The sequence below is a fragment of the Lagopus muta genome, chromosome 3, assembly GCF_023343835.1.
Source record: "Lagopus muta isolate bLagMut1 chromosome 3, bLagMut1 primary, whole genome shotgun sequence".
Lineage (NCBI taxonomy): Eukaryota > Metazoa > Chordata > Aves > Galliformes > Phasianidae > Lagopus > Lagopus muta.
In genome coordinates this window covers 5,475,473-5,487,799 of record NC_064435.1, presented here as the reverse complement: position 1 = coordinate 5,487,799, position 12,327 = coordinate 5,475,473, and the positions used below count along the sequence as shown (strand labels likewise).

The following is a 12,327-nucleotide window of genomic DNA, read 5'->3' as shown; positions in this document are numbered from 1 at the left end:
ACCAACCTCAGTGGAATTCCACAAGTATGAAGCACAAATAAAGCTTCACCGCCCTCAGTGCTGAACCTTAGCCACCTTTCTTCAGGGGATAAGCTCCTAAATTATATTACCAAAGCATTTAAGCCCATTCAGCAGTTACTCAGAAATGACTCTTCTACTTGATGGGAAACTGCTCTTCAACTACAACTGCCTTTGCACAATGTGTGTCTCACAGCAAAGGGAATATTTATAGGGGAAAAGCAAAGATTTCAATTAGGACCGTACTATGTTCTCTCATTTCTCAACATGGGAGTAGAATGAGAGGAGGGACAAGTATTTTGTCTACTACGTATAAGACCTACCTTGTTTCTGATCTCTGCCTTGTGACAAAGGAATGCCTTTCTCGCAGTCTGGAACCCTGCAAGTAAACAGGCAGGGACAGGCAGGATGTGGGCAGAGCTCAGCACTGACAGTACCCTCCCAGGGATCAAAGTAGCCTCACCATCACCACAAAAACAGAAAAAGAACAACAGCGAAGGGCTGTCCTCACTTCAATGCTTCCCATGATTACTGTGTGGGTAACACCATTTCCTCATAATTAATGGGAAACACCAAGATTTGCAGACACTCATTTAATTCAGATTGCTGAACAGCGGAATTTTGACAATTACTGAAAACATTCTAACAATTCAGTATTTTCGTTAGTTCAACTGATCCTACAAAACTTTTCACATAAACAGAAGCCAAGTAAGACAATTTTTCTTTTTCTTTTTCTTTTTTAAATACCACACCCTGAATTATGTGATTCAGAAATGACTACAGTGTACTCGCCAGCCCTGCTGATTTAGCAACACAGCTTGCAAAAAAGATCGATGTTCAGACAGTCCCACTGGTATCTCAGCATACCTCTTAGCAGATTAAAATTCTCCATAATTTACTTATCAGGATGACAGAATCTACCCCTAAATAAAGAAACCAGAGCAGAAGCCACAATAAATTGGGATTCATTTTCCACTTAAGTCCATACGACACTAAATACACTGCTGAAACATTAAATCACAGGAAACTGTTGCTAGTGACAGAGCCCTTCCTAGACTTCATGGATTTATTCCCAGAAAGCATTAAACCTAAAGGCAAGATTGCATTAATTTTCCTACCTATATTTTCCATTCAGCCATGAGTTTAAACTATATTCCAAGAACCACTTCTTACCGTCTGAGAAAGCACTGATGAGCAAAAAGTTAGAGGTATCTCTCTGAATTCAGAGGATACAAGGAAACACTCCAGGAAAGTTTACTTCTGTTCTTCAGGCATGGAGCTGGATATAAAGTAATCCCTAAGTCCCCATCCATCCAGACTTCTCCTGCAATCTTCCAAATCTACTCATTTTCATCACCAGCTTTTCTCATGAGCACATCAGGGATATTAAAATCAATGGCACATAAGCAGGTGCTGAAAAGGGGATGCACGCTATTATTTTTATACACAGTGACCAAAGGAAACAGCTTGTATTTTCAAATGCATCTTAAAGCTTTCACTTCAGTAGAACAATTTGAGAAAAATTTAAGTGTTTCTTCTTCTTCACATGTTGGGTATTTCATTTATTTAATAAGAGATGGGAGCCCTATTTCTCCTATAAAATAGCAACACAACTTTTTGAAAATTTTCCTCCAGTATCTAGAACTTCTAACTCCATTCTTTTCAGCTTTTGTGTGACATATCAGAGTGATTTCATAACTCAGAGACTGACATGCATAGAATATTTTTGTTATTTATTTTGACTTCCTCAAGACAACCACAAGCTTTTCTTTTGTGATAAATTTGAGGACTTGAGGATCAAAAGGGCTCATCTCCAGTAAAACACAAGACTGAGTAACTCCTAGAATCAAACAACTGGTCTGCTTCAATGTGCACCTGATCTTCCTATAAAAGGACAAAACAAGCCCAGTTGCCTTTCAGATGCACAAAAAGAAAACTGCTCTTGGCAGCAGGCAACACACTTTAAACAGCAGTGATTCCAGAACCACAAGTTGGTGATATTTGACTCCTTCTAAATCTCAGTAAAACATCAGGAAATCATAGAAACATATAATAACTAAGGTTGGACAAGATCATCTAGCCCAACTGTCAACCATCACCACCATGTCAACTATACCATGTCCCTCTGTGCCACATCTACACACTTCATGAACACCTCCAGGGACGGTGACTCTACCACTTTACCAGGTTGTAAGACCCAATGTAAAACTTAGCAGTCTCACACTTCATATTGCTGAGGGCTCTAGGTAATGCACTTTGCACTGTCTGCTCCCAAGCAGTATAAGAAGTTAGAGAGCTAGAGGAAGGGGAGTTAGCTGATGAATAAACAACATAAGCAGATGGTGGGAAAAATAAGGGTAGGTAGGAGAAGATCATTCAGAAATCCTCTCATAACCTGCCTAAGTCTTCTGAAGCAAAATTGTGTATCTTCACCCCAGATCTTGTTTATGTGACATTCCTTCTCAGTGCACCTTAAGGGATTTTGGCAGGGGAACAGTTCAAAGTCAGTCTCTACCCTAAAGAATTACATATGATTTTCCCATCCAAATTTCTCCATGTTTCTCTCTCCTGAGCATTTTAAAGGCTTCAAATAAATGTTCCCTGATCTGATCTTCCAGATGTTGCCATGCCTCAAGTCTTCCATTAGCATACATCCCCCAGCAAGTCTCTGCTCTGAACTGAAATAGGAGCAGATCCTGAAGAGATGAAAAAGGGTTATGATCGATCTCTTTACATGTTAGCTAGTCTGTAAAATGCCACTTTTTTCTACATGGGGAACTTGGACACCGAAGGATTTGTTTTGCCTAAGGTTACTGTGACATTACGGAGAATTAAGTGTAGTTCAGCAGAGCAAGTCTTGCACCAGAAGGAAAGCCTCCTTCTGCCACATTGTCTGTGCTGGGACAGGAGAAAAAGGAGTCCTATTTACCAGACATGATCCCTGTGCTTAATGAGTTTACAATCCAATAGATAGGATTTCACAAATCCTATGAGTACACAGCTATAGAAGACTCAAAGAGGATTAATAACCTTCTCACCCTTCCCATTCTTATGCAGAGTGTTTAAGGAGAGAAACTTTCCTATACAGCATCATGTAAAGGAACAGAGAGTGGATTAGCACTTATCTGATCAGACAAGCAAGCTAGAACAAGTTAGGCAAACAAGAAAAGCTGGTAATGAAGCAGAAAAGCCACAGTAGCATGGATCCCATCACCTAAGCATGGGTCAAGAGCATTCATAACACTGTCTTTTCATTAAGGGATTTCGTAGATAACAGCCAATATTTGCAGATGGAGTAGGACTGACAACGGAAAAAAATCATTTCTCAATGGGAAATGAAAAATAGTGAACATTAACCCATTTATAACAATAAGCAAAAAGATCATTCACACAAGTGTCTGCTTCACACAGAAATGTCACAACAGCCTAAAACTTCCTATACCATCTGCACTTGACCAAGCACTTAGCTCACTGGCATTACAAACACAACATGCATCTCATGAAGGATCCTAAATCTGGGATATAATTGCCACATAACCCTGGTTGCAACTTATCCAGACCCTCCCGCTCCCCTAAACTGCTCTGATAGTATTAATCTATACAAAGCTCTTATGCAGTGTTAATTCATTGAGATGCTACTGCTTGTTGGTCAACAGCCACAACTCTCCCAGCTTGTCTGTGGGGAATGCCGCCCTGATGGCTAACTTTGCTGATGGATGTGCTGAAGTTCTACAGATATTACAGGGATTAATCTGTCCAAGTAAAGAGATTTACAGTGTTACTGTCCATATCAGAGTAAACCACTACTGTTCTTTATAATCCAGAGAGAGAGGAACAAACACTTCTAGAGAATAATAGATTTCAAACAGGTCAGATGAACTGTGCTGTAAAACTTTATATTTTTCTTCACCAGTTCCAAAGGGAGCAAAGGGATGCCAGCTAAGCTGGAAGACTGTAACAAACATCTAAAACTAGATAAAGTGATCCACCATGACTGCTTGGGCTGAATGAGCCTGCCTCCAGACATGGCAGCCGACAGTGTCCACACGAGAGGAGAGGAGGAGCAGGCCTCAGAAAACTCTTCATCTAGGGGAACAATTTTCTCCATCCTGAATACTCAGCGTGCCTGCAGGTTCCTTCTGTGGCTTCCTGGTGACACATCTTGAATACTGTGCTCAGTCTTGGGCCCCTCGCTACAAGGAAGAGAAGAGGTCCTGAAGCATGCCCAAAGAATGGCAACAAAGCTGTGAAGGGTCTGGAACACAACTCTTACAGGGAGAGACTGAGGGAATTGGGATTGTTTAGTCTGGAGAAGTCTCAGAGGAGACCTCATCACTCTCTACAACTCCCTGAAAGGTGAAGTGGTTGGCCTCTTTTCCCAAGGAACTAGTGATAGGATGAGAGGTAATGGTATTAAGCTGCACCAGAGGAGATTCAGTTTTATTGCCCACTCAGAACATCCACTGCTTTCTTGGGGTCATGGCCTGTATTCATGGAACAGCTGCTAGGGAAAGTGAAAAGGACATTAGGGAAAGAAAACACGATAATAAAGACATCTACTGATAAGAAAAAAAAAATCAAAGTTGGAAATAAAAAAGTGAATTAAGTAGAGAATACAAAAGTACTTAGAAATGCACAAATGACTGAAAAAAAATTAAAGGAACAGAAAATGCACTCAGTAATAAACCCAAGGGATGACAAAGAAAGAAGATAAAATAAGCCCACATAGTAAACTGCTTAAATTTCAGGAATGAATCATAAAAGTACTTACCCGTGTAATTAAGAAAAGCCTGCACAAAACATAAAAACAACTCTTAGAAGTACACTGCAGGTGGTAACATAATTAAACAGCAAAGCAAGACAGGGGCAAATTGGTTTGAAATACATCAAGCACAAGATGTCTTATGAAAAGTCAAGATTCAAACAAAAGTTGTCAACCCATTTGCTAGGAAAGAGTAGATCATTACTGCTCCAGCATCCCAGAGCAGCTGACCACTTTCATATCTATACTAAAACACTGTGCTTTACAAAAGAATTGATTTTTTTTTTTACTTCCCTGCTGGTGGACTCTGAAGTCATTGCCTATTGCTGAACTGGATGTATTTAGGCTGAGGTTATCCTGGGCTGTGATACTGCAGAGCTTATAAATGAGCTTGGTCTGGGCCTCACCAACACCAGCATGGGACCTGCTTATCCTCAGGTTCCAGACAGGGGTTGTGCCCAGTCTCTCTTATCAGGAACTGAATTAATTTGAGCAAATGGATACAAACTGAAACTCAAGAGGTTCCATCTGAACAAGATGTGTTCAGTGCTTGTAGGTGGTCCTATCTGAGTAGGGAGCTGGATCAGATGATATTCAGAGGTCCTTTCAAATCTCAAGCATTCTGAGAGTCCATGATTTTCCAGTCAGTTATTTGCAACCACTATGCCTTTGACAATCCTGACTAGACTTAATCAATAGGCTTTGTTGAAGATCTTCTGGCTATTATCTACTATGGATAAAGGATTGCAGGGATGGCATTAGAAGACATGCTTTGAAATGGATACCAGCTGTTGTTTTACTCGAAAAATGGTAGCAATAATCAAGACAGTCTATATACATTATTTGTAGCCTTTACCTACTGATAAAATTGGAATTACTGACACGCTCTTCTACAAGTGGCAATTAGTTTTACAGTAAATGTGGAGCCAGTAGTAATTCCCCTGCTTCCCCTCATCTCTAAACTTTCCATCTCAAAGAAAGAAATTGTGACTGATACACAGAATAACAACTTCTTATGAAAATCAATATAAAACTGCTTGCATTTGAAAGAAATACCAGCCTGCTGCCAACAAGCACATAATTCAACATGTTTAAGCAAACAGCGCTGCAAAAATTGCACTTCGGTAATAAGCAGTCAAACCACAATCAAGTGCTGGCTAAGCTCAGATCAAAGAAAATGACTCCAAAAATATTTAAAGCTGTCAATAATTTAAGCTTTCCCTCAAATATTGTGTGAAATATTGTAGTTTTGACATCTCTTATTAAAATTACTTAAGAATCAATATTCAGGACACAACAATAATCAAAATGAGTTGCTTAAACAAAACTCAAGGGATCCTTCTATTTTGCAAAGAATTAAAGATTCATTTCTAAGGAACTGAATCAATGTAAAGTAAATAGATTCCTATAAGCTGCAAAAGGATAGCTTGCATCTACTGCATAGTAGATAAGCTCTGTGACAGCAGTACTCCCTAAGCAAAGGAAATCTAGATGACTGCATAATCAGGACTGACAGCACGCACAATACGTGACCCATAATTCAATTTCATTCATTCCTAATGAACTGTCAGTGCTAACATAGCTTGGAGAAGCTTTGTGATATGTAATCAGATCAGCTCTGGGTTCTGCCCTTTTTGGCCACTCTGCAGCCACATCCGCCCTGGTGTGGGATTTGTGGCTCTTCAGAGGATGCTCAGGATGGTCTGAATCATTATTTCTGTAGTGCAAGCATTCCCAAGCAGGTGTCAGTGTTCACAGACACCTGACCTCTTCTTATTGCTAGCTTTCCTACCCCTCAGGGAAAAAAAAAAAAATGGAAGTTATTAAAAAATATTCATACCACATTACAGCAAGCAGCCTTTAAAATTCAAAATATGTCCGCAAGTCTGAGGGTCTGAGATTCTTGTTCATCACTGTCTGCAAAAATACCAGCTGTTTGCCATGAAAAACTCAATATCATAAACAGAATGAATGGCAACCCAGCCCAACTTTCAATCTCCCAAGAGTAAACTCCGTTTTTAAAGTTGTTTCTGGCAAAACAAGGAAACAAAAACTACCTCGCTACTTTTTATCACCTAGTGAAATTAGAAGGATGAACACCTGTTGTATATCAATAATGTTTATTAAAGAGGTGGGTTGTTTCTTTTTTTCTCTACTCCAGATTCAATTCCTGATGTAGATGCCAGGTCTGTAGCATAACATATACTCACCATCTACCCACCTACTGCCAATTCTGAAATAGTTTTCCCATGGCAATAGTAATGTATCCACACCTTTTTTTTCCTCACTAGGTAAAGCATCAGCTATTTAATCTTCATAGACCTGTTACTGATGTTGGAAAATAAGTATTATCAGCCCTCTCCACCCCCACGTTCAGACTAAGAATAGAGGCAAAGAGAGAACAGCAACTCTTTCATCAACCAGAACTATCAGTCCTGTTTTGCAAACCATGTATAAATGCTACAATATTTAAGGCTGGTTACTGGAGTCAGACATCAGGAGCAGACTTGGGAGAACAATTTGGTGCACGTTTTTCCCAAAAGCCACCACAGCTCCTTTGCTGGGGGTGTCAGTCTAAGGATTGCAGTTGCAGCTCACTACTCCCATGTCAGCCAGCACCAACAAGTGTGAAGGAGAGCATGTAAAGGAGAGGAAGAGTCCTAACGTGGGGAAAAAAAAAAGATTGCTCTCAATGTTGCATTTTTTAACTCTCCACATGCTTGTTTGCCAAGAAGACAATAAGCACAAGCACGGTTTAAGCAGAAAATTTTAAGCCTTAAGAGGTGTAAATCTCCCACAATGGGAGACTTTCTCATAAGTCTTTCTCTCAGCAAAATAAGAGCCCCCTGCTTGGCTTCCCTAACCGAGCTGGGGCAGCATCATCCCAGATGGCGTTTGCCTGTGACAGTTTCAGAAACCTGATCCAATGAACAGAACTTTTAGCAGCAATAGGAACAAGCCATTAGGAAAACACAAAGTATAGTCAAGTAGAATGAAGATCAAATTGATAGACAATGGGAGAGTTTGCCTGGACTACAAGTAGATAGTTTCTAATGTCTTCATTTTGGTGTTCTTTTCCTGTTCTACGTATGTTTGCTACAGATATTTCAAAATATTCCCAATTCCTCAGCTACACCGATTTACAGATTGCAGAATTATTAATTTCTATACATGCTGTTTTCTCCTTTCCTTTTTAACACCTGGTAGTGCCTAATACAAAGTGTTGGTAAGAAAGGACTTAATATTGATATCCTGAGACTCGTTTAGTCAAAGAACTCCAGGAATGATTCTTCTCTATAGAGCTGATAGAAGAAATGAAGAAATGCACTGGCTCATCCTCCTCACTTGGAAAAACAGAATGGGAAAAGCTGAGAAGGGTATCTCAGTACTGTGGGAGACAATATACATTTACAATTTGCCTCTGAAAGCATGAGGAATTTGATTCTGCTCAAACAGTTGAGATAGCCCAGTATCTTCTGCACTATTTAGGTATGATGGTACGGAGGAGACATGGATCTAATGCAGGATTTTGTGTTTAGGTTTCTCTCCTCATTATGAGAAAGGGGAACAGTTTAAGAATGGTGTTTAAAGGGAAGGAATTGCAATCACCCAGCAGTGATTAATCAAAACAAGCTTTCGGAGAAAGTGTTACAGTGTGACAAATTGAAATATCCTTTGAAGCCACAATAATTACCGAGCAAATCTCAGAAATATATTTTAGTAAGAAAATTATCACACATTGGAAAAAAAAAGCCTTCTTTTATTCCTATTATTTTCAGTATCATAATCTTCAGAATCAAAAGATAGCTCTGGCATGTAGCAAATACTTGTGCCCTAACATTGTATGAACCATCAGTAGAAGTAAAAAAAAAAAAAAAAAAAAAAACTTAATTGTATGTATAGGTGCCACAGATTCATTCACCCACACATTGTCTAGGTACTGAGCTCAGAAAAATCTGCCCAGAAAACACAGGATCAAACTAATTCTTCCTCTTAATTCTTTCTCCATTAGGTGCCCACCATGGGACTCCTTCTTTCCTAATGCTAATATGACTCATCCTCATGAATCATACTGATACTTCCTCCAGTAAGTCTTCCATTACATGGCTGTTGCAACTCTAAACCTCTTTTTCCTCTACCCTATGGTAGAGGTTTCATACAAGTTGGAGACGATTGATCAAATTAGAGAGAATACAGTTTGTACTGACAAAAGAAACAAGTCAGACTGGCCTCTGGAGAGAGCAGTGCCATTACTGCTGCTTCAGAAGACCAATGTGTTGAGATCTGCCCTGCAGCAAGTTACTTTGAATCATTCTACTCAAAATCAGATGACATTCATTTGTCGTCAGGCTGCCCATCGCTGAGTTCAGAATGAGATTTCAACTCTTCCAAGCCTCAGTTTTCATCTGGAAAGGTGACCATTCCATCTCAAACCATTCTATGAAAACATCACACTGCATCTTGTTAGGAGCCACAGCAACACAACACACTAAAGGTACACGGAAACTCTGCAATATACAGTTAGAATTTTCTTTAGCCATAATATTCCATCAACACTTAATTGATGTAATTTCTGATAGACATTTTTACACACTTGATACATCTATGATTCTTGATACAATCTATGATTCTATGATTCTATGATCTGAAGTGCTTACTTCAGAGCATCTGTTCAACCACAGACAAGGAGCATATCCATACTGTACTCCCAGTAAAATCTGCTGTCAGAAATGCTTACACTTAAAAAAAAGTCATGGAGTTTTTGAAGTGGACAAAACCTTTTGATTGCCTGCCTGGCCTCCTAAAGAAACTGCCTTTCTTCTTTTATAAGAGAGTATATATTCCTTAGTATTTACACAAACATCCCCTCAGTCAGATGTCTAAACAGGTATTTGTGAAAGAAAAAGGGGACATTCAGACATGCATCTAGAGTACTTCTCGGTGCAAATTAAGCGTAGAGTTACATGTGTAGGGTTTGCAGGTGCATTTTCACAGAATCACAGAATCCTGAGAATGATTACATTAGTGTCCACACTGAGCAGATGGGCTGTGTTATTTTAAGGTCTTAATCAAATACACGAAAACACACACAGTGCTGTGTGCATATTAATGCCTGGGAAGTGTCACCATTGAGGCAAGCAGTACAGTTTTTTGTTTTCTTTTTTAAAAACATTGGGTATATAAAAATACAGAAGTGAAATAACTGCTGAATAAGGCAGCATAGAGGACGACATATAGGACATAGAAATAAAATGAGGCAAAGCACATTCATAATAAATACAAACTGAAAACCAAATATCTTGTTAACACATCAGGGTATTCCCATAGACCAATAGAAACTGAAGTGCCACACAAAGAGAATACAAGATGTTAGGCCACCAAAATCCCAAGGTATATGTGCTTAGGAGAACCAACACTGAACAGAGTAATCATTATGCATTATTGACAGCTATAAGCATCTGTCAGCTCTGAACTCTGATGGCTTTCCTCCATAAGGGCATTTCCCCAGTCTCTGCTGATAGACCACGGTGAAGACTCTGCACTGCTGATCACAAATTAAGGGCTGGCAGACTGAGATCCACCTAGCGGAATCTGTGGTCCACAAACTTTGTTGAGTAAGGAAAAAAGTAAATCCCAATTAATCATAGAATCATAGAATCATTAAGCTTGGGAAAGAACACTAAGATCATCTAGTCCAACCATCAGCCCATCCCCACCATGCCCACTAAATCATATCCTCAGTGCCACATCTACCCTTTTCTTAGACAACTCCAGGGATGACGACTGCACCATCCCTCTACTCCAAAACCTCACCACTCCTTCTGAGAGGAAATTTTTTTCCAATTAAGATCAATTTAACACAGTTCCTCCCCAGTTTTCTTTATAAAGCACAGATCCTGTTTCTGCATGTCTGCATACTCAACAAAAATTCTTCTGAACTCGAGCTGCCTGGCTATACAAGGGAAAAATTAAAAGGAACAGCCAAAACAAGGGTTGTGTGCAGAGCCACAGTGTCCTGGGTGTCAGGATGTCCTCTTACCTGTGCAAGCACAACAGCACCAGGAGGGAGCCTGGTGCCTGCACTCAGCCTCAGCCCTGCTGCACTCTGCAGCTGTCGGCTTGGATGGGATGCGTAGTGGGTGGGTGTGCAGGGGACACACAGACATGCAGACAGACAAACACACAGGCACTCACACAGAGGTGCTGGTGACAGAGTGAGGATGGGAAAAATGCTGCATCCTCTGCTCCCCCCAGGGAGGGGAGGGGGAGGAAAAGGGGAGAGGAGAAGGTGAAAAAAATGCAGGGGAAAATAAAGAGAGAGAAAGAAGGGAAGAGTGAAAAAAAAAAGAGAAGAAACAAAATCAACAAGAGAAGAAATGAGTAAATGGAGAAGAAGAAAAAAAGTACAGAAAAGAAGAAAATAAAAACGGGGCAAAAAAAGAGGAGAGTAAAGGAGTAGAAAGTGAGATAGAAAAAAAAGAGAAATGAAGAAATGAGAGAATGAGGAGCAATGAAAGAGAGAGAGAAGAAATGAGAGAAGAGAAAGAGAGAAGAGCAAAACAGAGAAAGAGTGAGAAAGAGTGAGAAAGAGTGAGAAAGAGTGAGAAAGAGTGAGAAAGAGTGAGAAAGAGTGAGAAAGAGTGAGAAAGAGTGAGAAAGAGTGAGAAAGAGTGAGAAAGAGTGAGAAAGAGTGAGAAAACCAAGCAAATAAAGAAAAGCAAAGAAAAAGGAAAGAAAAAAAAAGCAAAGAAAAAAAAAAAGAAGCAAAGAAAGAAAGGGAAGCGGGGAAAAAAAAAAAAAAAAAAAAAAAAACAACTAAAGGGAAAGCAAAGAGAGAGAGGGAGAGAAGAGCAAATAAATGAGAGCAAAGCAAAAAGGGGAGGCGAACGAAGAGCACAAGGACGGAGCCGAGGCGCAGCGCGGGCAGGGCCGGGCGGCAGCGGGACCCGGCGGGAGGGAGGGAGCGAGCCGGGTCGGGCCGGGCGCTGAGGCAGGAGAGGGACGGGGCGGGCAGGAGCGGGGTTTAAGCAGCGAGGGGTGGGGAAGGCGTGGGGCGGGGAGGGCTGTGGGCCCCGCCGCCGGCCGGGAGTGGTTGGGGGGTGGGGTGGCCTGAGAACGGGGGTGAGGCTTGGGGAGGGGGAGTGGAGGCTGAGAGAGTCGAGGGGACTTGCGGATGGGGTTGAGGGTTTTTGGGGATGAGAGGGACGTCAGAGGAACGGGCACTGGGGGTATATGACCAAGGGGTGTGTGGGGCATGCTGAGCTCCTATCCTCAAGGAGGAGAAGAGAAAAGTCTCCAGGGAAGGCATCTCCTGGCTGAGAGATGTGTCCCCAGAGAGTCTGCTAAGAGAAGGAAATGCCCTTTCTGGATCGGTGAACAGGTGGCTTCTGCTTTTACCCCTCCGTAATCTCAGTATCTATATAAAAAGCCCTCTGCTGGAATATTTCTGATTGAATTGCAGACTTGGTTACTGGAGCCAACAGTCCTTCATCCTTTCTCCAGACGTGTTTATTCATCCCTCCTCCAGCAGCATCAGAGCAGCAGGC

The 12,327-nt window shown here is 40.9% G+C and overlaps 1 protein-coding gene across 3 annotated transcripts in view; it reads right to left on the bottom strand.

Annotated features, from left to right (window-relative positions):
- Positions 1-11,583, bottom strand: part of COL22A1 (collagen type XXII alpha 1 chain) — a 226,658-nt gene extending 215,075 nt beyond the window's left edge. For 2 of the 3 annotated variants that reach the window (XM_048938956.1, XM_048938958.1), the window contains exon 1: positions 10,821-11,583. In XM_048938956.1, the coding sequence (XP_048794913.1) occupies positions 10,821-10,947 (127 nt within the window). In that variant the 5' untranslated portion in view covers positions 10,948-11,583. The remainder of the gene's footprint in view (positions 1-10,820) is intronic. The other variant, XM_048938957.1, reaches the window with a different exon arrangement.
- Positions 11,584-12,327: the final 744 nt, after the last annotated feature.